The sequence below is a fragment of the Xenopus laevis genome, chromosome 3L (assembly GCF_017654675.1).
Source record: "Xenopus laevis strain J_2021 chromosome 3L, Xenopus_laevis_v10.1, whole genome shotgun sequence".
Classification (NCBI taxonomy): Eukaryota; Metazoa; Chordata; class Amphibia; order Anura; family Pipidae; genus Xenopus; species Xenopus laevis.
In genome coordinates this window covers 146418694-146446104 of record NC_054375.1, presented here as the reverse complement: position 1 = coordinate 146446104, position 27411 = coordinate 146418694, and the positions used below count along the sequence as shown (strand labels likewise).

General features: G+C 39.9%; 1 protein-coding gene and 1 non-coding gene across 4 annotated transcripts in view; both read right to left on the bottom strand.

Annotated features, from left to right (window-relative positions):
- The window catches only part of col5a3.L (collagen type V alpha 3 L homeolog), a 142896-nt gene extending 116244 nt beyond the window's left edge, over positions 1-26652 (bottom strand). Inside the window, exon 1 of one of the 3 annotated variants that reach the window (XM_041587221.1) lies at positions 26550-26652. In XM_041587221.1, the coding sequence (XP_041443155.1) occupies positions 26550-26589 (40 nt within the window). In that variant the 5' untranslated portion in view covers positions 26590-26652. Of the gene's footprint in view, positions 1-22453; positions 22821-26549 lie in introns of those variants that run through there. The other 2 variants (XM_018253662.2, XM_018253663.2) reach the window with 2 other exon arrangements.
- LOC121401760 lies at positions 24535-24640 on the bottom strand. The gene has a single exon (XR_005966489.1). It is a non-coding gene; the product is annotated as a U6 spliceosomal RNA (small nuclear RNA).
- Positions 26653-27411: the final 759 nt, after the last annotated feature.

Below are 27411 nucleotides of genomic sequence, written 5' to 3'. Positions count from 1 at the left end.
AACTAGAACGTGTACTAACAGCACAGTGGATGTGTCCAGGCATACTCACCCTCACTATACAGCACGCTGCATTCATTATTAGCCCATCAAGCACAAAGCCATTTGTAACCCATACAATATAAATGGCACTTAGTGATGTCATAGGTATTAATCATTTATAATAACTTATTGATGTCACATGACTTAAGCCTGCACAAATAATACGACTATTGTAAAGCTATTATTAAATAAAACTACTGTACAAATAAAGATATGACATATTATTCATCTCAGACTTCCTTGACTATATCAAGGCAGGGGACCACATATATATGGACTCCTCCGTGGGGGCCCAACTTCACACTCAAGCTTAAACTCGTTGGACATTCCTGATGTAAAGTATTTATTAATTTTGTGTCCATGTTTAGCCACAATATACGTGAATCAATTTTTTTTCACCTTTGCATTTTGAAAAATGCTTGGGCCTATTGGTTTTCCAGAGAACAATAGAGAAACTGGTGGAAGTTATAGAGGTTACAGGCTGCTAGCTTCTATACATATACTAATGACATCATGATTAGTGATTGGCAGAATTTGTTTCGTTTTGGTGAAAAATTGTGAATTTCCAGCGAAATTCCAGAAACGGTGAAAAAATTGCGAAGCGTATTCACAATTTTGACGATCGTCAATTTCGACGCCTGCGACAATTTTTTTTTACGCGCACCTATTTTGTGTATTTGGTACTCGGATCCAAATATGCTTCTTGCATTTCCATATATTTGTAGCAAGTGCACAGGGTGGCAGCAAATATGTTGGAATTATGGGGGGGGGGACAAAGCTGCATTATGGGTAAAAATATGGCAATTTGCATCAAAATTTGCACTTTTCACACTGCACTTGCAATTGTAAATAGCCCTTAATATATTAAAGAGATACTGACACCAGAAATGCAACTCTTTTTTACATCTATCATAATATTGCCTTAGCTACTTATAACTTTGCCATAAAGTATTTGCCGGATGCTTTTACTTTACCTGTCTGATGTTGTGCAGCAGGAATCTGTTAGCCTTGGAAACTCTAACTGACAGACTCAGATGGGACAGTCAGGTTGGCAAAACAGTCAGGTTTAGAAACTTCAACTAACAATAACTTAGATAAACCAACCTCTCATATTTTAAAAAGTCGTTTTTTAGTGTCAGTATCACTTTAAGAAATATAGCGGGTGAGGCTGACTTTTATGCATATGTTATTAATCTTAAAAAAGCACAAGATGGGAAATTGGATGGAGCTCATAACAAGTAGTTTATGTTCCTAGGTGATAATAACAGATGACTCAAGACTTTGGCACAACAGAGCTCCTCATAGACCTCAGTGAATGTGTGAATACTGTTCCCCAAGCAGCATCAATCCCAAATGCACCAGTGACTTATATTAGCCCAAAGTCTTTGTTCAGCGTAAAGGGGTGGTTCACCTTTAAATTAACTTTTAGGTTCAGGGCACACGTTCAGATTCGGGGCGATTAGTCGCCCAGCGACAAACCTCCTCTTCTTCGGGGTGACTAATCCCCTCGAACTGCCTCCCGTCGGCTAGAATGTAAATCACGGGATGGCACTCAGCGTTTCATTTTCCAAAGTCTCCCGAAGTTTCCTCGTGAGGCAACTTCGGGCGACTTCGAAAAACTAAGTGATCTGATTGCCATCCCACCGGCGATTTACATTCTAGCCGGCGGGAGGCAGTTCAGGGGGATTAGTCGCCCCGAAGCAGAGGCGATTTGTCACTGGGCGACTAATCTCCCCGAATCTGAACGTGTGCCCTTACCATTAGTATGTTGTAGAATGGCTAATTTTAAGCAACTTTTCCATTGGCCTTCATTATTTTTTTTTATATAGTTCTTAGCTATAGTTCTGCACATGTCCAATTGACACAGCCCACCAGAGCCTTCCGCCACAGTAAAAAAAACATTTAATATTGCCCTTTGTGACTACAGGAAAGGCCATTTATGGCTCATTAATCATTTTCACTCTCCTTAACTGAGGTCAAACCTAACACCTGGCCTATTAACATCCTTGGGGCTTGGATTCTGACAACAGTGAAGACAAGAGTTTTCATCCATTGCTGATTAGGAATCAGCAGATCATCATTTATTCCATTTTAATTGTTTATTTCTGTAGTAAAAATAGAGCGCTGTTAAAAAAATACTGTATACTGATTTTCCATGTCTTTTGATGATTACAAAATAAATGTATGACCCATTGTTTTAATAAGCTCTGCATAAAAAGTACATGTTGTAGGGAAGATGGTGTTGGCTGCCCATCCCTGCAACATGGTAACCAATTTCTGCAAAGTCAGAGATGGGGATTGCACTGAATCCATAATTTTAGAATTCAGCCTAGTACTGAATTCATCACAATAGAGTTTTGTCCCTAATCTGTAAATCTGATCTTTATCATGGGACTGAGCCTCCTATGGGACACAGAGAACCTGATTTCCAGGGCCTTCTAATATAATCAGGAGTATACAACATATCATAGAATTCATTGACACCTTATCTGATCCTATGGCACATCCAATTACGACAATGCTATAGCGCACATTAAAGTGTTTCGCATTTCATTATATGCTTCTAACAAATTTAGAATACTAAAAGGGGAAAAAGGGAGACATAAAATAGTTTTAAAGCTTTAAAATGTAGTGAAATATTTGTGTGCTGTGCAGACCTGCATGGAGAGAGGAATTTACACCCTGGAGCAGTACATTACAGGCAAATGACAGTGCCTGCAATAAACACGTTGTCCAGCAAGAAACTGTTGTAGAAGAAAAAAAAATCCAGAGTAATGGACTAATCAATGGGGACAAAGTTTTATCAAACTCACAATGACCTTTTAGAAGAAAAGGTGCAGCCACAGGTTATTAAACACCTTCACTGTTTCATATTTTCCCTTATAAATATATTGAGTTTCAAATTATTTCCCCAGATCAAACGGGGTTTATGCCTGGGAGATCTACAGATACGAATTTACGGAGACTGTTTACAAACCTCTCCATTACGCACGATAACCCTGGCAGCCGGGTAGTTATCTCTCTTGATAATGAAAAAGCTTTCGATTCCGTTGAGTGGGACTATTTGTGGGCCACGATGAGGAGAATGGGGATACACCACAAATACATTACCTGGGTTCAAGCTCTTTACTCCCTCCCACATGCCAAGGTTCGGACTAACTCTACACTCTCTCAGTTGTTCCCAATTGGCAGAGGCACACGACAAGGGTGCCCGCTGTCACCACTGCTATTTGCCCTGGCAATGGAACCACTAGCCTGTCGCATTAAAAGTAGCACAAGAAGTGCAGGGGCTAAAGCTGGGTAACATGACGGAGCTTATCTCCTTGTATGCTGACGATACCCTCCTTTACTTGGCAGACCCTAATCGATCGTTGGCAGCTGCACTCAGTATTATCAATGACCACACTACCTTTTCTGGCCTCAAAATCAATTGGTCGAAGTCAGTTATCTTCCCACTGGACCCATTGCCCACTAACTCTCCGGCCCAGGTTCACGAACTGCGATGGGTTACCACATTTAAATACTTGGGAATATGGATCCACTCGGATATCAAAAAATTTACTGACCTCAATGTTAACCCTATCTTACACTATCTAGAAAGCAAATCAGAGAAATGGAGACGTCTGCCTTTGTCGTTAATTGGCAGGGTGAACCTCTTTAAAATGATAGTCCTTCCCAAGCTCACATATGCCTTCCGCCAATCCCCAATACCGATCCCCCTTTCAACTTTTCGTAGACTTAATGGCCTCATGTTGTCTCTGTTCTGGAATGGTGAGCAGCCTAGGATCTCTCTCCGGACGCTACAGTTGCCAACTACGAGAGGGGGTCTGGCTGCTCCACATCCCTATATGTATTATCTGGCCTCCCAATTGGCAATAGCATGGAGATGGACCTCCCCCACGTTGACCCATGCAGCTACTCTACTTGAGGCTCAATAACTGGGCTCCCTAGAGGACCTTAAAAATCTCCTGTACAGGGGCACATCTTCCACCCAGCTAGCCACCCCATTGATGAAAACAGTTGTTAAAGCATGGCGGGTGGTAATGAAATACTTCCCCAAGTCCTCGTCGCACTGCTCACAGTACACGCCTCTCTGGGGTAACCCTACTTTGAAACAGTTCACCACTATTCCGGATCCTCACTTGTGGGCACGGTATGAGGTCAGATATATTTTTGATATAATGCCAGAGGGCACACTTCTCTCCTTTCAGGAACTGACACATACCTTCTCTTTGCCACCTGCGATGTCTTTCAGGTATATACAACTGCGCCATGCTGCGGAGGCTCAATTTGGTGGCCTAACCGTGGATGTTACTCCTGGAGTTATAGAAAGTTTAGTGCATACAGTAGGCCTGGGGAAGGTACTGTCTCTATTTTATGCCCGACTGATGCTTGCTAGTAGCACGTATTTGCCTAAATTGTTTGAAACATGGCAGCGCGATATCCCACAGCTTACTAGTGAGCAGTGGGAAGATATTCTTGAAACAACCATGGAGGGGGTCATTAGCAGCCGGGATATATTAATCCAACTTAAATACCTGCACCGTATATATTTTACCCCACAACGACTGCACAAGATTAACCCTAACATAAGTCAGGAATGTCCTAGGTGTCAGTACTCCCCAGCAGATTTTCTGCACTTAGTGTGGACTTGCCCAAGGTCTCAACGATTTTGGGGAAAGGTGGCAGAATGTATACATGATAGAACGGGAATGTCTCTCCCACTTGACCCCATGGTAATTCTGCTTAATCAGGTGGAAGATGTGTCACCCAAGCGTGGTCAGAGAACATTGGTCACTTTACTGTGCATGTATGCAAAAAAGACGATAGCTATACATTGGAAATCGGACAGGGGCCCAAAATTTTCAACATGGGAGAACCTGATCGAAAAAGCAATTCCTTATTACAGATTACCATACCTTCGGAGGGGCTGCCCCCAGAAATTTGACAAAATATGGGCGATATGGTTGGACCTGGAAGGTGCTCAAGACTCCTGCTAAGGGTAATTTATCTTATATTGCATGGTGTACCAATATTATTGGACTAGGGTATGCATGTAGTACTTGTGAATAACTGACACTGCAAAAGTTGATTTGTTTCTGTTTATTGCTGGCATTTCATACTATAACCATCCCTTTGTTGGTTCTACCTAGGTTTATATATTACATGCTTATGCTGACTGAATGATATATACTACAGACAAGCAATATGTGAACTATCTCCCTCAGTTTACAACACTACCACAGTCAAAACCATGCTATCTATATAATATACCACTAAAGGCATGGAGCTTACCTTGCCTCATCACTGGACCTCCCACGAGTGATCTTTTGCCTCAGCAGCTGCTCATACCAACCAGACATCTGCTTTTAACATTCTAAGTGTACTTGACCAACTGCTCATTGGTAGCTATGGATTACTTGACTTGAAGTAATATTTGCCATATTACCTTCTGGGTGGTATGAAGTCTAAGCAGATGCCTTGCAACATTAGGACTCCACAAAGTCCGTTTTGCCCAAATCAGAGCTTCTGTTAAAGATGGCTCCGCAAGTTACGATGTAAAACTGTAAGCTGCTCACAGGTCCTTGTGATATATTTATTTTATCCCTGAGCTATAGCTTATGTCTAAAATACACCAATACCGTTCATCATCATCTGTAACTAACAAGGACCAACAGTCTAGTCTGGACAAGATTAAGGCAGAGAATGAAATGGCATTCCACTACTAAGAAAGGTGGCACAATCATCTATTACTCCTAGCCTAGAGGGTCAATTTATAAAACCGATATAAATGTCACTCTTATGTAGTAACCCACAATAACCAATGAAACTAAAATAGAAAATGGCTAGAAATGCTGTATTTTGTATACTAAATATAAACATGAACTTACTTTACCACAAGCCTTATCAAACAAATAATTTATGCTTTCAAAGTTGGCTACAGGGGGTCACCATCTTGTAACTTTGTTATACATCTTTGCAAGACTAAGACTGTGCACATGCTCAGTGTGGTCTGGGCTGCTTAGGGATCGTCATAAACAAAGCTGCTTGAGTTCTGCATGGCTGGGAAGTAAGGCGGGGGCTCCCCCTGCTGTTCATAAGTATGATTGTTTCCCTGCTCAGCAGTTAGGGACCATCTGACAATTCCTATCCACAGCAGTAAATGAAGGGAGAATTTCACTGCATACAGTCAGGTTTCTTATAAAAATGGTACACATTTTTTAATTGAAGTATATTGGAGATAGGTTTCTTTTTCATTAAGAAATTTTGCCTTTACATGCCCTTTAATCCTTTATTTACAAGACTCCTCTAAGTCTATCTCCTCCAAGGGCTTAATGTTTTTAGGGTGTTCTGGGAGTTATCCACCAATAACGGAAGTTAGCCAGTCCTACTGATATGATAAATGACAGGATCCTGCAAAGTCTGTTCTACCCATGACCCCACTACCTTTTATAAAACTTCGATTCAGGGCTTTATGAGAGATACAGTTGTATGGAAGGCATATTGGCTTCAGCCTCAAGAACACACAGGCTCTTTTTCTCAGGGCAGTTATGGTTCTAGAATGATGCCCTTCTGCGCTTCCTGTTCTGTAGCCACTAATCACCTTTGTGCACATCTGTGATTATTATCTTTCCCAAGGTCTGTACAACAAACACTGTTCCCAAGATAAAGATGGGAAACCTCCCTCTGATTTATTCAAAGCTTTGAAACCACCTGTAAAATTCTATGGTTAGTAATCCTTTCTAGATAACATTCCTTTGAGTTTCCTGCTACTGATTGGAGGGAAAAGAGTTACAACACCAGGCAGGTACATTTCTTTAGGCAGGAGACAAACTGGCAATAAAAAGTAAGAAAGAATTCACAAGAGATCCCCCTGGTTTGCACTCACTTAAATCATCTACAATGACACTAGTTAGATCAGCCACTTGCTGCTTGGATCTTCCACTTAAAGCCCCAATTTGTAGCGTTACCCCCTCCCCCAGGAGGACCCAAGGCCATGCCTGTTAGGGGGAAAGTTAGGAAGATTTCTATTTGCTGCATATGGACTAAATTCAATATTCAATTCAGGACTTGGTCAAATCCTACAACATTGTTCAAATGCAAAGTGCTGATCAAACTGAATCTAAGTAGGTAGTATCATGTGACTTTAACATATTAAGTGCTTTCTGTGGTGGCCATATTTATCAAGGGTCGAATTTTGAATTTAAAAAAACGTCGAAATTCGAATTCAAAAAGACCAACTGAAATTAAGTTGAAGTTTTTTTTTGGTCGAATAGGTCGGTTATCAAAGGTCGAGGTGAATTTTCGAATGAAAAAAATGTGAATTTCGAGCTATTTTGTGTACTTCAACTAGGGAATAGAAAAAAATTTGAATATCGAAATGTATCATGTACTGTCTCTTTAAAAATCCAACCTCCTAGAACCTATTTGGAGTCAATTGGTGGATTTTGAAAAATCAAAGTTTTTTTTGGGAAAAAATTCTAATCTAATTCGATCGCATGCATTATTCCCTCGATTCATACGATACGGACCTATTCGATCTAAAATGGACTTATTTGACCAAAAAAAACTTTGACTTAATTTTGGTTGGTCTTTTTGAATTCGAAATTTGAAGTTTTTTCCATTCAAAATTCGACCCTTGATAAATATACCCCTAAGTGTTGTTAGTTCTTCCATAAGGGAAAATAGGACCTTGAAATGTAGAATCGATGCCACTGACGAAAATTCGCCAGCGACGGCTTCACACCCATCGCTACACTTCACCAGGTGAAAATTCACTCAGACAACGCTAATTTACTAAAATGTGAAGTTGCGTCCAGGGCGCCGAACGCTGGCGAACCCGGAAGTGCGTGCCTGCGCACCAACAACCTTCGACAATCTCCCGGCGCGTCATACACCCATAGAGTCTACCATCTGCTGCACACAAAAAACTAAAATTGTGGACAACTGAAGGCTACACATTTACACTACAGATTGGACTGGAGTACATTACTAGTATTTGCTCTCCTATATACTCCTGGAGGCCTAACTTGAAGGCCAATTTGTTTGAGATTGTGGGTGAACATTTTTATTTCCGCCCCATTTGTATGTACCATTTGCCTAGCACATCATGATCCACTCTGTGTGCCAACTGTGCCCCCTGCCTATGATAACTGATCCCCAATGCTGTATTCTTTATAACCTTAAGCTATACAAGCATATACATATACCTATATACCGCATGTCCCTTCATGTAAAAGCAACTTCGTTTTGTCTTACTGTTCCATGAGGAATTGAGGTCTTAAGGAATGAACTGTCAGACCTGACAAATTATCAACAACAACATCCAACATCTGGATTTTTTCTCCAAACTCAGCAGTTCAGCAGCTGCTCAGTGACGGAAGAGAAATCAATTTAGTTGCCTGTATCAGGAGTTTTCACAAAGAAAGCATCTCATGATTTTGACCCAAACATCTCAGGACTTGGTGCTATGTGCAAGGTCATGGTCAAGGTATAATTAACTTCTACTAAACTTGATAAAACCTCTACAATGTGCAAGAAGAGGAAGAATCTGGTCATACAAATGTCTGCATTCAACTAAATCCTAATTTCCTGGCTCATGTACTACCCAAACAAACAAGCAATATGCTCCACCAATAGACTAAGGGCATGGAAACCTTGACCCTTCTCTTTATTTAAAGGTCTGGGCAACTTGACCCTAATGCAGCTGTCCTGAGAAGCAGAAACTATATGGTCTCATAGTTGTAAATGCCTGGACATAACTTACAATGCCTTAACAACCTCTCTTTCCATTCTACCTGTCATGGGGAAGAATGACCAGGCATATTTGTAGTGTGGACTATTCCCCTTGGTATCTCAGGGTTACAGACAATGGAGACAGTGTCAAGCTCCATCTTTTGTGTGGTTGTCTGATAGACTTGACCACTTCTGTGTGTGTTTTCTTTTCTTTCCTTTTTTCTAGTTAGGAATTACTTGAATTACAAATGGTTGGCCAACTGACAATACTGGGTATTAGATCAGATACAACCAAGATGTTGTGGATTTATGGATACAATAAGGGGCAGATTTATCAAGGGTTGAATTGAAAATTCAAAGTAAAAAATTCGAATTCCGAGCTACTTTTGTGTACTTCGTCCAAATTCGTTTCGAATTTGAAAAAAAAAAATTGAAAATTTGAATATCAAAATTTATCATGTACTGTTTCTTTAAAACTTTGACCATTCGCCGAATTGCTGTTTTAGCCTATGGAGGACGTCCTAGAACCTATTTGGAGTAAATTGGTGGACTTTTTTTTAAAAAATACTTTGAATCGAATTCAATTGAATTCAATCCTAACGATCGAATAAAGCCTATTCACCTGCAGAAAAAAAACATTGATTTTTTAAATAAATTTCTGTTGGTCTTTTTTTATTCGAATTTCAAAGTTATGGGATTTCAAAATAACTCCCATTACTTCAAAATTCGACCCTTGATAAATCTGCCCCTAAATGTGAATTTGCCATTCCTGCTCTTAAAGTCTATTCTTGTTCAAATATTTTTTATGTGATTTACTTAAATGTTGTAATAAATTTCTGTACTATTTTGTATACTCTTCCAACAGTGATGTCACAAATGTAACACTATAAAACACGATTTAGAATTATATCACATATTTATTATATAGCATAATATAATTCCTGATAAAAATAAAATCATTTACAAATGTAAATTTTTGTATTTTGTATTTGTATTATAAAGACTAATGTAACTGTAAACAATGTATTCCTAAAAACATATTTATAATTGTGACATCATTTATTTAGTATAAAGATTCATGTAGCTGTCACTCACTCCTTATTAATTAATAATTTACAGTTGTGACATAATTTATTATATGGAACAATGCAACTGTTATTCCCTATAAAAACAACATTATTTACAACTGGACACCACTTATTTATTATAAAGAACAATTAAACTGTTATTCCTTATGACAACAACATGATACAATTGTGACCACTTAATTTATACTTATTTATTATAAAGAATAGCGTAACTGTTATTCTTTATAAAAATAACATTCTTTACAATTGTGACATCACTTATTTAATTATAAGGAATTGTGTAACTGATAGTTCTTATGCAAATAGCATTTTTCTTTTTACAATTGTGACCACTTATTTATTATAAAGAGTAATGCAACTGTTATTCCTAACATTCTTTACAATTGTGGCATCACTTATTTAATTATAAAGAATCGTGTAGTTTATAGTTCTTATGTAAACAATTTTTTTTTTTACAATGGTGACCACTTATTTCATTATAAACAATCCTGAAACTGTTACTCCTTATAAAAACATTTTTTACCATTGTGACATCACTTATTGTGTTATAAAGAATCATGCAACTTTTTCTCCTTATAAAAACAACATTATTTTTTTACATAAAGATATTAGGCCACAGGCTGTCTTTTATGAAGTTAAAGGGATACTGTCATGGGAAAAAAACATTTTTTTTCAAAATGAATCAGTTAATAGTGCTGCTCCAGCAGGGAGGGGGTGATATCACTCCAACTTGCAGTACAGCAGTAAAGAGTGATTGAAGTTTATCAGAGCACAAGTCACATGACCAGGGGCAGCTGGGAAATTGACAAAATGTCTAGCCCCATGTCAGATTTCAAAATTGAATATAAAAAAATCTGTTTGCTCTTTTGAGAAATGGATTTCAGTGCAGAATTCTGCTGGAGTAGCACTATTAACTGATGCGTTTTGAAAAAAACATGTTTTCTGATGACAGGATCCCTTTAAGATTCGAGGACATAGGGATGCAACGTCTCCTGGTCCCTGGGTCATCCAAGAACCCCATGTTTACAAATAATGGCAGTTCACAACAGAAGTAAAACTAGGTCAACTTACAATCCTATGTATATATATCTCGGGATGAGATCTACATTTGAATCTGGGTGGTGTTATAAAAGTGTGGTCATAGAGGACTAGATCCGTGTTTATATTGCTGTATGCTGTGCACCTTTTTGTTCTTGTTATTGGAGTGGATAATTTCCTCAATTTCTTAAAAGTACATATTTAAAATCTATATTGGTAGTGGCCAATCAACAAGTAAAAATTAGGGGTTACCTGTTTGAAAGCCAACTAACTGATTGGTTACTATTGGTTACTAGCAGGAACGTGGGGCCATAAATTTATCTCACTTTTATTAGTGCTTAGGGCATTACAGCAACATTTCAGGCCTTTTATCAAGCTATTGGTTATTAGACCAAATGCAAACTTAATTTTTTATTACATTAGCCACACATAAGTGCTATCGCTAGGGCAGTGATCCCCAACCAGTAGCTTATGAGCAAAATGTTGCTCACCAACCCCTTGGTTGTTGCTCTCAGTGGCCATAAAGCAGGTGCTTATTTTTGAATTTCGGGCTTGGAAGCAAGTTTTAATTGCATAAAAACTAAGTATAGTGTCAATTAGAGCCTCCTGTAGGCTGCCAGTCCACATAGGGGCTACCAAATGGCCAATCACAGCCCTTATTTGGCACCATAAGGGGCTTTTTCATGCTTGTGTTGCTCCCCAACTCATTTTACATTTGAATGTGGCTCACAGGTTAAAAAGGTTGGGGACCCCTGGTCTGGGGGCTATGTCACACTCATGGGTTAAAGTAATAAAAGATTAAAAGTTTGCTCAGGTCTAGTAACTCAAGCTGCTGACCTAACTGCTGATTGGTTGCTTTGGTTTACTACAAATGCTACAAACGTTGCACCTTTTCTGAGAATCTCCATTCATCACAAGCCATTAACTGCAACTGCCATGAACAGCCCACATTAAATGGACAGCAATCCCTGCAAGGGGGTGGGAAATAAAAACCGATTACGATAGTGGAAACAATTAGAAGTAGATAATATGACATAGGAGAATTGTGCTGATTGATTTGTTCCTGTTAAACTTTACCATTGTAAGAACATTCATGTTAACATTACAACTCTCAGGGGAGCCATTCTGCACGCTCAGAATTCTTTCACGGCAAAGTATATTTTACATACTTGGAAAATCAATTGTATTTGCTTGGCATGGGTCTAAAAAGTGTAGGTTTTTTTTGTTACAAATAGTTTGAAATGTCAAAGGAGCAATACATGTACTAAAAAGTATTCTTAATTTTGCCTAAAAGTAAAAAAAACAAATCTAATTTTGGCCTCATAAAAAGTGATTATAACGCTGTAACTATAACGCTAATGGAAAAGCTTGGATGACAGGAGAAAGAATTATTTAGTCAGACTCTCTCTCCCATTCTATATAATTGAGTGCCTCCTTTTCTACTACTTATTTGCCTTCAAGTCTAAGGCTAATGTCACATGATATGTTTTATTCCTACCCTGCTGCCACACACATGTGGCGTGGATTTTGGCCAGAGCGCTCTGTTCATAGTGTAAGGCATTTATAACCTTTACTACTCACTTTACTACTCACATCGTAAGTACTCACTACTGGCAGAGGCAGAGAAAATTAATTTCATAGAGAGGGAATTAAATGTCCAAGGGCAGTGTGGTTACTTATGTGCACTAACGTCTAAATCTAAATTCAATTTTATAAAAGACTATTGAACTACAACTCCCGCCAGCCCCTGAGAACAGCGTTATTGTTGGACACAGTTTGCCCCTCCTTATGTAAATATTAACAGTAGCTATCAGTTGTTGGAAATGTACCAAGAACAAGCTATATCCATAGACATCACCATGTTCATGTTGCTTTTGTGATTGGATTGGGCTGAATACTCTTGTTGCATGTAAGGGTGGACTGGGGTTCTGCCAGTAACAGGGGTTCAAGTGAAATAGGAACCCAATAAAACTAAGCAATGACTCATTTCACTGCCTTGATATGACATTGGTGATTGGTGAACAAGGAGACAAAAGAGTTGTTCTTACAGGGGGCACCCAGGCCTATCAGCATATAGTATGCATCAACCCTTTCTCAAATTTCCCTTTATGAGCCTTAAATGTCTTTCCGCTGGCAGCATCTGGCAGTTAAGAGGTTACGTTTCTCATGGATCCCCTCAACTCTTTCTCATGGGGGGTTCCTCCAGAGACTGGACACTACCAACGCCCCTCCATCCTACCCGCCCATCTAATGCGACTGGTGGGGCTGAGAATTCTGGGCAGTGAGCCAGCGCTTAAACTGTCCCCACTGGAATGGGGAGAATAAAGGAAGAGAACTGGGGAGAAAATGAGTGCAGACAGAAAGAAAGAAAAGATGGAATAATCCCACAGGGTGAAGGAGGGGGAGAATTTGGAGGGGAGAGAGGAGGACAAGGAAAAGACAACATGGAGTTGGTCATGCTACAGTGTGGAATGTCTGCCTCCTTCTCCAGGTACCCAGGCACCTCTGCAAGGGACAATTATTTGGCTCTTTGCCTGGGGATCACTAACACTAAAGAAAGCTCTGATAGATCGTAAGCTCTTTTGGGCAGGGCCCTCTTCATCTTTTGTATTGTTTACTGGTTGCTATGTATGTAATTCTGTATGTTCTTTGTATAAACCCATTTATTTTAAAGCATTACAGAATATGTTTCTCAAAAAAATACATGTTAATAATAATAATAATAATGGTATTAGCCTGTTTGCGTCACGCTTCTCTGTATTAAGTTCAAATCATTATTAAAAAAAATGTGATGCAACTTATTAACTCTTGTAAGATCCTCATTACAGAAAGAAATCTTGTTCATGGATGTAATTTAGGACAAAAGCTGCACTAGGCGTGGAGGCGGCTGTGAGTTCTCTGCTGCCTGTGTGGCTCTGCTCTTTGATTTCTGTGGCTCAGGGCATGATTAGAACTGAGCAGCACATGCCATTGCCACTGTACAGCATTTTAGATCAGAATTTCAGCATAATTGTGGTAGGGGCCACACCCTAAGGGGCCTTAGATTTTAGCCCTCTGTCTGATCAGGTCACTTGGGTGGTGATCCGTCACAAATATTGGGTGCAATAGTGACTGTTTGGGAGACATCTGGGCAGGACATGGGTGTATAGTGTCAGACCCTCCAATGGCACAAGAATAAAAAAGTTTAGTGCTATGGGCAGAGAGAGCTCCCAAATTTCTGCTTGATAGCAGGTGCATAACTGTAGAGGAAGCAGACCCTGTGGCTGAAGGTGGGCCCAGGAGGTAAAGGAGCCCTGTGAGGTCCTAATTCATATACAATTTCAATAAATAATGGTAAAACTGGGCAACCTGGGGCCTGAGAAATAATGTGCTGTGGGGCCCAGCAATATCCAGTTATGCCACTGTTTGGTAGATATAAGGGTGAAATTCTACAGTTTAGTCATACTAATAGGCACATCTGCTCACTGTATGTATTTCACCACACTCAAACTTGCACCCAATTGGGCACCTAGAGCTGCTCCTTGATAATGAGGGCCACTGAAGGCTGCATTCACTTGCCTAGACATAGTGAGCAAATGGAAATTTTGAGTGCAATTGCCATGTTTTTTTTTTTACAAAACATAGCATTTATTCCAAGAATTATGGCATCATTGCTGATGCACACAGATGTTACACCTACCACAATTGCGTCCAATTAGCCAAAATAGATGCTACTGTGTGTGTGCTTTGTTGCACATTGGGTGCAGTTGTGCAAAATATTTTTGAAGTCTGTCTGGAGCTACTGCCCGGTCAGAAGATGGCGGCAACTCCAGGCTTCCCCTGCATCAAAAGATGCACAAGCGCCAAGAAAGGGGTTTTAGGCCCAACTGACTGCGGTGAAAAGCACAAGTTGCTCACTGCACTTGTGAATGTAAATGAGCCCCTGATTCTTGTAGCGATGTCATGAGGGGGGTTATTTATTAACGTCCGAATGCTAAACACATGAAAAATGTGTGGTTTTTTTCTATTACATTAGAATTTTTTGTGGGGAAAAGTTTTCTTTCATTTTTTTAGATGTATTATACCCCGAGGCTGCAAACAGTCAGAATTCAAAAATCCACCATATCAGACCTGCCGAGGTCCCTATCCTATTTGGAAGCTTCTGTGGTCTGCGCAGGAATTCGGAAGAGGAAGAATGGAGTTTCCGCATGTCAGAGTACTTTAAAATCGAAAATCTTTATTGATCCATGTTAAAAGGCACAGAACACTTCTAGCCTGATGCGTTTCGGGCGCAGGCGCCCTTAATCATAATTATGCTTATTATTAAGGGAGCCTACGCCCAAAACGCGTCAAGCTAGACATGCTGCGTGCCTTTAAATATGGATCAATAAAGATTTTGAATTTTAAAGTACTCTGACATGCGGAAACTCTTCCTATTCAGTGCAGCGTGGAACACTAAGGAAACCCACCATGATGCATTCATGGGCCATCTGATTCTTAAAGAACGCTTGCAGTTGTTGCTATCTGTATTCTGTTATGATCTTTGCTGGAATTAGCCTGAAAATCCAACTAGTTCGGCTTTTTGGGCAAAAATCTACAAAAGCATGGCTTTTTGGGCAAAAATCAGAAAAAGTCAGGTTTTTGGGAAAAAGCCAGAAAAAAATTGAGCGGGAAGAAAAAAACGAAAAAAAAAAACGTACGATTTGGATTTTCGCTCGATTTTATCGATTTTTTCCCAGATCCGATTTAATCGAGCTTTTTTAATAATAACTAAGATGAAATCATGGATTCTAATTTGGTCAATTTTTTTTTCATTAAAAATAATCAGAAAAATTCGGATTTTGATAATTAACCCCCTATGTGTATATCAATTACTGCAGTGCACAAATACATACTTGCATGTGTGTGTGAAACCATCTCTTTTTTGTTACGGAAACATGTGAACAGTATATCTGTGTGTATACATGAAAACGTGTGCTTGTGTTTGTATGTATGCATGTGTGTCTGTGTAAGTGTGAGTAGTGATGGGCGAATTTGGGGTGCGAAATGAGCAAAACGGCGAAAAATTCGCGAAACGCCTTTTTTAAAAAAAAAAAAAAAAAAAGATGCCGGCGAATTTTCGCATGAGTTTCGCCACGAATTTGCGGGAATTAACGCCTGGAGAATAAATTGTCCCATCACTAAGTGTAAGTAGGTTTTAGTTTTAGTGCATGTGATCTTGTGTGTGCTAGTATGTATGTGTGTGTGTGAGTGTTTATGCAGGTGCCTTGTGTGTGTGTGTGTGTGTGTTTGTGTGTGTGTGTGTGTGTGTGTGTTTGTGTGTGTGTTTGTGTGTGTGTGTGTGCCACATATGGTTAGATTATGTCACAATTATAAGATAAATTCTCTCCCCAAGATGATGTTTCTTATAATTATAATTCCCACACCAAATGGAGTGGCAGAATAAGCAAGTGCATATAATTGCTATGTCTCTATTCACAATTATAGTCAGTTATACAGTAATACATTGGTTCCCTTTCTCATGTAAAACCCTGAATATACAATTATTTTGATATGTTAAATTTAACAATAAACTGTTTTGTACTAAACATTGACTCACTGGCAGCCCTTACTGTATTTACTGCATCCAGCATTTTTGACAGATTATCTGATTAATTCATAAAAGACTAGCCATTTTGTTATATATATGCTCTCCATAATGCCTCATATTGCTCCATATAACCCTCCCTATAACTCCTTCTGTTGCTCCATATAACTCCTCTCTATAACTCCTCCTATTTCTCCATATAACCCCTCCCTATAACTTCTCCTATTTCTCCATATAACTCCTCCCTATAACTCCTCCTATTGCTCCATATAACTCCTCCATATAACTCCTCCATTGCTCCATATAACTATTCCTATAACTCCTTCTATTGCTCAATATAACCCCTCGCTATTAGGGATGTAGCGAACTGCCGATTTGGTGTTCGCGAACGCCGTTCGCGAACACCGGCAAAAAATGCGAACGTCCTCGAACAGTTCGCGAACTTCGAACACCCGCTAAAATCGTTCGATTCGAACGATCGAAGGATTTTAATCGTTCGATGGAACGATCGAAGCATTCGATCGAATGCTTTTCATTCGATCGAATGCTTACAATCGTTGGAACGAATGGAAATCGTTCGATTTTTAGCGGTCGAAGGAATTCGAATGGTCGAATGGTCGAACGATTTGTATTCGAATCGAACACGAACTCAAAATGCGAACGTCGCGCGACGTTCGCGAACATTCGGCGGACGTGAACGGTCGAAGTTCGCGCGAACAAGTTCGCCGGCGAACAGTTCGCTACATCCCTACTCGCTATAACTTCTCCCGTTGCTCCATGTAGCCCTTCCCTAAAACTCCCCCAGTTGCTCCATATAACCCCTCCCTATAAAGCCTCCTATTGCTCCATATAACCCCTCCCTATAACTCCTCCTATTGCTCCATATAACCATCCCTATAACTCCTCCTATTGCTCCATATAACCCTCCATATAACTCCTCCTGTTGCTCCATGAAGCCCCTCCCTATAACACCTCATGTTGCTCCATAGAACCCTTTTTTTATAACTCGATTTGTTGCTCCATATAACCCCTCCCTTTAACTCCCCCGGTTGCTGCATATAACCCTCTTTATAACCTCATTTGCTCATATAACCCTCCCTTATAACTCCCTCCTGATTGCTCATATAACACCTACCTTTAACCTCCTATTGCTCATATAACCCCTCCCTTTAACTCCTCCTATTGCTCCATATAACCCCTACCTTTAACTCCTCCTATGTGCAATATTACTCCCTATAATCCCCTATAGCTCCATTAACTCCTCCTATTTCTATATAACCCCTCCCTATAATTCCTCCATGTTGGTCATATAATTACCCTCCCTATAACTCCTCCTGTGCCCATAATAACTCCTCCTATAACTTGTTGCTCATATAATCCCCTCCCTATAATTCCTCCTGTTGGTCCGAATATAAGGCCCCTCCCTATAACTCCTCCTGTTGCGCCATAATACTCCTCCCTATAACTCCTCCTGTTGCTCCATATAATCCCTCCCTATAATTCCTCCTGTTGCTCCGTATAGGCCCTCCCTATAACTCCTCCTATTGCTCCATATAGCCCCTCCCTATAACTCCTCCTATTGCCACATATAACCCCTCCCTATAACTCCTCCTATTGCTCCATATATCCCCTCCCTATAACTCCTCCTATTGCCACATATAACCCCTCCCTATAACTCCTCCTATTGCGCCATATAACCCTCCCTATAACTCCTCCTATTGCTCCATATAACCCCTCCCTATAACTCCTCCTTTTGCCACATATAACCCCTCCCTATAACTCCTCCTATTGCTCATATAATCCCTCTCTATAACTCCTCTTATTGCTCCATATATCACCTCCCTTTAACTCCTCCTATTGCTACATATAACCCCTCCCTTTAACTCCCCCGGTTGCTCCATATAACCCCTCCCTATAACTCCTCCTATTGCTCATATAACCCCTCCCTATAACTCCTCCTATTGCTCCACATAATTACTCCCTATAACTCCTCCTATAGCTCCATATAACTCCTCCTATTGCTCTATATAACCACTCCCTATAATTCCTCCTGTTGGTCCATATAACCCCCTCCCTATAACTCCTCCTGTAGCTCCATATTACTCCTCCCTATAACTCCGCCTGTTGCTCCATATAACCCCTCCCTATAATTCCTCCTGTTGCTCCATATAGCCCCTCCCTATAACTCCTCCTATTGCTCCATATAGCCCCTCCCTATAACTCCTCCTATTGCTCCATATAACCCCTCCCTATAATTCCTCCTGTTGCTCCATATAGCCCCTCCCTATAACTCCTCCTATTGCTCCATAAAACCCCTCCCTATAACTCCTCCTATTGCCACATATAACCCCTAACTATAACTCCTCCTATTGCTCCATATAACCCCTTCCTAGAACTCCTCCTGTTGCTCCATATAGCCCTACCCTATAACTCCATCTGTTACTCTATATAACCGCTCCCCATAACTCCTCCTGTTGCTCCATATAACTCCTCACTATAACTCCTCCTGTTGCTCCATAGAACTCTTCCAATAAATCCTGCTGTTACTACATAGAACCACTCCATTCAACTCCTCTTGTTACTCCCTATAAGCCTTGCCTATAACTCATCCTGTTGCTCCATGTAGCCCCTCCTATAATGCCTCCTATTGCTCCATATAACACCTCCCTATAACTCCTCCTATTGCTCCATATAACCCCTCCCTATAACTCCTCCTTTTGCTCCATATAACTCCTCCCTATAACTCCTCCTATTGCTCCTATAAGCCTCCCTATAACTCCTCCTATTGCTCCATATAACCCTCCCTATTACTCCTCCTATTGCTCCATATAACACCTCCCTATAACTCCTCCTATTGCTCCATATAACCCATCCCTATAACTCCTCCTATTGCTCCATATAACCCTCCCTATAACTCCTCCTTTTGCTCCATATAACTCCTCTCTATAACTCTTCCTATTGCTCCTATAACCCTCCCTATAACTCCTCCTATTGCTCCATATAACCCTCCCTATAACTCCTCCTATTGCTCCTATAACCCTCCCTATAACTCCTCCTATTGCTCCATATAACCCTCCCTATAACTCCTCCTATTGCTCCATATAACTCCTCCCTATAACTCCTCCTATTGCTCCCATAACCCTCCCTATAACTCCTCCTATTGCTCCATATAACCCCTCCCTATAACTCCTCCTTTTGCTCCATATAACTCCTCCCTATAACTCCTCCTATTGCTCCATATAACCCCTCCCTATAACTCCTCCTTTTGCTCCATATAACTCCTCCCTATAACTCCTCCTATTGCTCCATATAACCCTCCCTATAACTCCTCCTATTGCTCCATATAACTCCTCCCCATAACTCCTCCTATTGCTCCATATAACCCTCCCTATAACTCCTCCTATTGCTCCATATAACTCCTCCCTATGACTCCTTCTATTGCTCCATATAACCCCTCCCTATAACTCCTCCTATTACTCCATATAACCCTCCTTATAACTCCTCCTTTTGCTCCATATAACTCCTCCCTATAACTCCTCCTATTGCTCCATATAACCCTCCTTATAACCCCTCCTATTGCTCCATATAACTCCTCCCTATAACTCCTCCTATTGCTCCATATAACCCTCCCTATAACTCCTCTTATTGCTCCATATAACTCCTCCCTATAACTCCTCCTATTGCTCCATATAACCCCTCCCTATAACTCCTCCTATTACTCCATATAACCCTCCCTATAACTCCTCCTTTTGCTCCATATAACTCCTCCTTATAACTCCTCCTATTGCTCCATATAACTCCTCCTTATAACTCCTCCTATTGCTCCATATAACCCTCCCTATAACTATTCTTATTGCTCCATATAACTCCTCCCTATAACTCCTCCTATTGCTCCATATAACCCCTCCCTATAACTCCTCCTTTTGCTCCATATAACTCCTCCCTATAACTCCTCCTATTGCTCCATATAACCCCTCCATATAACTCCTCCTTTTGCTCCATATAACTCCTCCCTATAACTCCTCCTATTGCTCCATATAACCTCCTATAACTCCTCCTATTGCTCCATTAACTCCTCCTATAACTCCTCCTATTGCTCCATATAACCCTCCCTATAACTCCTCTTATTGCTCCATATAACTCCTCCCTATAACTCCTCCTATTGCTCCATATAACCCCCCCTATAACTCCTCCTATTGCTCCATATAACCCCTCCCTATAACTCCTCCTATTACTCCATATAACCCTCCCTATAACTCCTCCTTTTGCTCCATATAACTCCTCCTTATAACTCCTCCTATTGCTCCATATAACCCCTCCCTATAACTCCTCCTATTGCTCCATATAACCCCTCCCTATAACTCCTCCTATTGCTTCATATAACTCCTCCCTAAAATACCATATAACGCCTCCTTTTGCTTCCTTTTAACCCCTCCTTATAATTTCACCTACTGTTCCACCTAAAACTTCTGTGATATGCCTACATTTAAATTTCTTGTGTTATATGTATGTCATTATACTGTTGCGATGTTCTATTTTTTTATTGTTCCTTTTTACCCTTCTGTGGATATGACAGTTGCATTCCTTTACCTGCTCCCTGTTCTTAGAGAGAGAGAGAGAGAGAGAGAGAGAGAGCACAAGCAGCAGGGGAACGATAGGAACCCTTCAATTCCTTTCTCCGTTCATCTCTCTGCACAGCCTCCCCTGGTGTTTATACAGGTCCTCCATTTATACACCTGCTAGTACATTTTGAGGATTGTTACTCATGCTTAACATTAGGTAGCAGCGCCCCCCCCCCCCTTACACTAGGGTTCTTCTTAGACCTGGACTGATTTCAAGACTTTAGGGTCCACAATCAGTATAATAAATGCAATTTAATATGCTTAACAAGAAAAGGTTTGGCACCTCATGCCTATAAATTTACAGCCACAGGTACATCATGTTTAGTTGTGTGACACCAGAAATGAATTAACTGAGGTGTGCAATCTAAATGGCAGTTTATAGAGCTGACTTGCATGTATTCAACACACGCAGGAGTCAGAGGAGAATCTAAAGTGAGCTGTCTGGGTAAAATGCATCTCTATGTTCCATGCTTCGCAAAGTCTATGTACAGTGCATCGATATCTCTATGTACAGGGCGTTAATACTGTATCTGTGGATGTGCAGAGACTGTTTTTTGCCTAAAACTAACTAGCTGAATTTAAGGCTGCAGAGACTAAGTTACAACCAACTTGCATGCACCAAGGTAGAGACTACGGTACAACCAACTTGTAGAGACTAAGGTACAACCAACTTGCAGGGACTAATGAACAACCAACTTGTAGAGACTAAGGTACAACCAACTTGCAGGGACTAAGGAACAACCAGCTTGTAGAGACTAAGGTACAACCAACTTGCAGGGACTAAGGAACAACCAACTTGTAGAGACTAAGGTACAACCAACTTGTAGAGAATAAGGTACAACCAACTTGTAGAGACTAAGGTACAACCAACTTCCAGGGACTAAGGAACAACCAACTTGCAGGGACTAAGGAACAACCAACTTGTAGAGACTAAGGTACAGCCAACTTGTAAAGACTAAGGTACAACCAACTTGTAGAGACTAAGGTACAACCAACTTGCAGGGACTAAGGAACAACCAACTTGCAGGGACTAAGGAACAACCAACTTGCAGGGACTAAGGAACAACCAACTTGCAGGGACTAAGGTACAACCAACTTGTAGAGACTAAGGTACAACCAACTTGCAGGGACTAAGGTACAACCAACTTGCAGTTACTAAGGTACAACCGACTTGTAGAGACTAAGGTACAACCAACTTGCAGGAACTACGGAACAACCAATTTGTAGAGACTAAAGTAAACCAACCTGCAGAGATTAAGTACAACCAATTTGCAGAGATTAAGTACAACCAATTTGCAGAGGTTAAGGTACAAGCAACTTGCAGGGACTAATGTACAAAGTGAGTAGAAGAAGGGTGGCTGTACCTGTAGTTACTGTGTGAAGTTCTTGCAGAAATAGCAGAAAAAAAGAGGCTTTCCACCAATCCAGTGATAAAATCCACCTTGCCATATTGCACAATGTATCTGTAGAACACACAGCATGTAGGGTCCCTGAATCCCACCGTTATGTATCCATGTGTGTGGAATGACGAGAGGGAAGGAGAGCGATGCTGTTCTTACTCTGGGCTATTTCACTGGGATCAGTTTTCTCCCTGTTAGTGCTGTCTGGCTGTGTGTCCTCCTATTCTGTCTGTCCCTCCCTCCCACACTCTCTGTCCTTTTTCCTTCCCCTCCCTCTACTTTTTCTCCTCTACTCAACTCATATAGATTCTCTCCCCCCTCTGCTCCTCTTTCTACCCCACACTCACTGCTACTCTCTCTGGGTGTCCCTCTCCACTTCTCTGTATTCTCTGTATTTATTCCCATTACTTCGCTATTTGTCTTCTGCCTGAAATACCGCTTATGTGTTCTGTCGTTCTCCCTCTCTCTATCAATATCTCTCTCTCTATTTATCTATCATCATCATCTATCTATGTATCTATCTATGTATCTATGTATCTATGTATCTACTGTATCTATCTATCTATCTATCTATCTATCTATCTATCTATCTATCTATCTATCTATCTATCTATCTATCTATCTATCTATCTATCATCTATCACCACCATCTATCTGTCTGTCTGTCTCTATCAACCAATCTCTCTGTTTCTCTCTCTCTCTCTATCTCCCTATCTCTATCAATCTCTCTCTCTATCTCTCTCTCTCTCTCTCTCTCTCTCTCCCTCTCTCTCTATTATCTATCATCTATCTATCTATCTATCTATCTATCTATCTATCTATCTATCATCTATCCATCTATCATCTATCTATCTATCTATCTATCTATCTATCTATCTATCTATCTATCTATCTATCTATCTATCTATCTATCATCTATCACCACCATCTATCTGTCTGTCTGTCTCTATCAACCAATCTCTCTGTTTCTCGCTCTCTCTCTATCTCCCTATCTCTATCAATCTCTCTCTCTCTCTCTCTCTCTCTCTCTCTCTCTCTCTCTCCCTCTCTCTCTATTATCTATCATCTATCTATCTATCTATCTATCTATCTATCTATCTATCTATCTATCTATCTATCTATCTATCTATCTCTCTTTAGCTATCATCTACCCATCACCATCTATCTGTCTGTCTATATGTGTCTCTCTCTCTTTCTCTCTCTTTCTATCACCACCATCTATCTGTCTGTCTCTATCAATCTCTATCTATCATCTGTTTATCATCTATCTATCTATCTATCTATCTATCTATCTATCTATCTATCTATCTATCTATTAGGGATGCACCGAATCCAGGATTCGGGCTTTTTCAGCAGGATTTGGATTTGGCCGAATCCTTGTGCCTGGCCGAACTGAATCTGAATCCTAATTTGCATATGTAAATTAGGGGTAGGAAAAATCATGTGACTTTTCGACACAAATGAAGATTTTTTTCCACTTTTTTAAAAAAAATTAGGATTCGGATTCGGTTCGGTATTTGGCCGAATCCCAAATAGTGGATTCGGTGCATCCCTACTATCTATCTATCTATCTATCTATCTATCTATCTATCTATCTATCATCTATCTATCATCTGTCTATCTATCTATCTATCTATCATCTATCATCTATCTGTCTGTCTGTCTGTCTATCTATCTATCTATCTATCTATCTATCTATCTATCTATCATTTATCTCTCTCGCCATCTCTCTCTCTCTCTATATATATATTATCTATCTATCTATCTATCTATCTATCTATCTATCTATCTATCTATCTATCTAATCTGTTTGTCTGTCTGTCTGTCTCTATCAATCTTTTTATCTGTTTATCTATCTATCTATCTATCATCTGTCTGCCTCCCTTTATCCATCTCTAAATATTTTCTCTCATCCTTTCTTATTCTCTCTCGCGCTGCCTCTCGCCCCATTCCTATATTTCAGTGTCTCCTCTGTCTCTGTCTGTCCTGTTAATTCACATCTAATTCCTATTTTTAAAATTGTCCATGCATTCCTTTTCTTTTTAAAAAATATGGAACGATTCACAAATTTGCGTGTCATCCTTATGCAAGGCCATGCTAATCTTCTCTGTATCGTTCCAATTTTAGTATATGTGCTGCAGGAATGAGCAAAATGCATTCCTTTTATGTCCACAATTAGTCCATTTTCTGTCCTTTATTCCCCTCCATTTCTTTCACCTCTCCTCCTCTAGCTTCTCCTTCATGTTCATCTTTTATATCTCTGTTTTCGCCATCTGTCCACTTGCCACTACGTTATTTTTCTGCCCCTTTACAGTACTTTCTGTCTTTGTCATAACATGTAATCCTTCCAGTGCTCTTTTTCTCCCTCCTGCTCAAGTCTCCCGGTCCCTTTCACTATTTCTCCCAATCCCCTTCCAGTTCTTTTTATTATTGTTACCACTATCAGTCTTTTCTTCATCTCACTCATCCCTCTAACCCTTCCTATCTCTCTTCCATTCTGCCTCCAGAACCATTTACCTCTCCTCTATAATATTTTTTCAGTCCATCTATTGATCTTTTTTCTAGGGTCATAACTTGCACCCAACTCATCCAGATATTCTTCCTGCACGATAATGTTATCATTGCAGTCAGTATTAGCTGTGTATTAAAGGAACATGGAAGTGATTTCTGAGGCCTAGAACAATAGATTACCTATTATTACACATTTCTCTCATCTCCTTTTCACCCAAGTTTCAATTTCTTTCTCAACCTCCCTAAATTAGCTTATATACAGTACAGTATCTCTTTCCCTTTTCTTTCTTGCCTTCACTATGTTTATTCTTCTCATTTTTTTCTCTCTTCTCTCCTAACCTTGATTTTCATTCCTTCCAACTCTTTCCTGTACTACATCTTCCTTCCATACTGTTTGCTCCATTTTAATATATTATCTTTCCCTCCTATCTCCCACCATCTAGACTCTCAATCATTTCTCCATTCTTATGTTGCCACCTCCACAATGTACTCTACATTTATTTATATCACTGCTTTGAATATAGCACCCCTAATTCAATACTGACATCCTTCTTACTCACTGAGCACCTATCTCTTTGTCTTCTAACATACATGCCACCATTTCTTCTCTCACTCCCCTGCACTCATGCGTATCTTTACTCTTTCTCTTTCCCTGTCTCCCTACAGTTCTCGTTTCTTACCACCAACAATACATTTAATTTTTTCCCTACCTTTGTTCAGTTTATTCCCAAGGCCTTCTCCATGTTTGTTGCTCTCTCTCCTATGTGTCTGCTTAGACTAATCCTCTCCCACACCGCAACCTAAACAGAACTCAGTCTTTCTTTCTCTCTCCTATCCACCCTCCATAAAGATCTCCATCTTTACATCCATCTTAACATCTCCCAACCATACACCTCTCTCCCCTTTGTCTTTCTTTGTTCTCTTTCTAGTGAACTTGTGACTATCTCCATCTTTGCCTATTTTTCCATACACACACCCTACACCAATTTCTATAATTATTTTTTTTATTTTTTTCTAACCTGTCTCCTTTATTCTTTTTCCCTTCAACCATCTCCAATTCCCCATTTACAACCCCAACCAGCAATCTTTGTTTCTGCCACCCTTCCTCTTCATCTGTCAGCCTGACCCCTTCTCTCTCCCCATGTCCTTCCCATTTCTCTTGCATTCACCTTCATTCATTTCTTTTAATATCTTCTGTATCTTTCCTGCCTCCATTTATCCTTTACCTTTGGCTCTCCTTTTTCAATATTTTCTGCAAACCTTACCTGTCTTGTTCTGCTCTTCTCTCTCCATTGGTATCTTTCCTTAAAATATGGTAAAACTCCCTTCTATTTAGTTAAAGCCCATCTTCATCTGCTTCTTGATTTACAAGTCATAGTGTTGTATCTAACTGCTTTTGAATAAACCATTGGTATATTTGAATATATATATGCACACACATATAAATAATTGTTATACTACCTCTTTCTTTTGAATACCCAGCATCTTCCCCTGATACCAGAATCCTATTATCTCTCTATTCCCTTGATTTCTTGTACCACCAATTTACCTGTGCCTTCCACTACCATCCATGGATCTTGTCTCTGCATATTGTGCCAAATATCGACCAGCCTCGCTCTGTCATCTTTTCTCTTCTGTGCCTTGCTCTCACCCACCTTTGCAAATCTTAGCAGCCTCCTGCCTTTTCTTTTATTATATTCGTCTGATTCCAGCCTACCAAATCAAAAAACACTCTAGTTCTGCCTACCTCTCAATTACCCACGTTCTGCGCCAATCAGGCACGGCTGGCATAAGGACCTGACTGTTCAGATTTTCAGAATAGCAATGAACTTGTATCTGTCTGTAATTCTCTAACCTGTCCAGCTTATAAGGAACCATGACTGTAATTTTACAAATGATTTAGATAATAAACAGATGTATTTATAATTGTACTCACTGAATTCTGCTATAACCCATTTTATAAAATATTTCTATCATGTCTACTCCATTATCTATTCCAATTTTTCTATTTTCCATGTGCCCTAATTTCTTCTGTGACTCAATCACTTCTTAATATTCCTCCATTCTTGGTACTATCAATTCATGGTAAGGACACATTGTAGTTTATATTATAATACAGTGAAACGCTACATGCTGAAAAGTTATAACAGAATCTGTTAATGGAAAGCTGGGGCAGCTCTAATTGGTCTGTTACTCAACGTCAATCTGCTGGGAGGCAGTTAAAAAGAATATAAGGAAGTACAGTTATTAGTAGGGTTAACATTATTTTATATTTCTATCAATGCATATTAAAACAGACTGTCTCAATCTATTCTAAGCATGAAGCCTAATTTATTTGTATAGACATGTAGCCAGAATTATCCCAGAGAGATATTTTAGGCTTTCCCTATCTCTGTTTCTAAGCCACATTC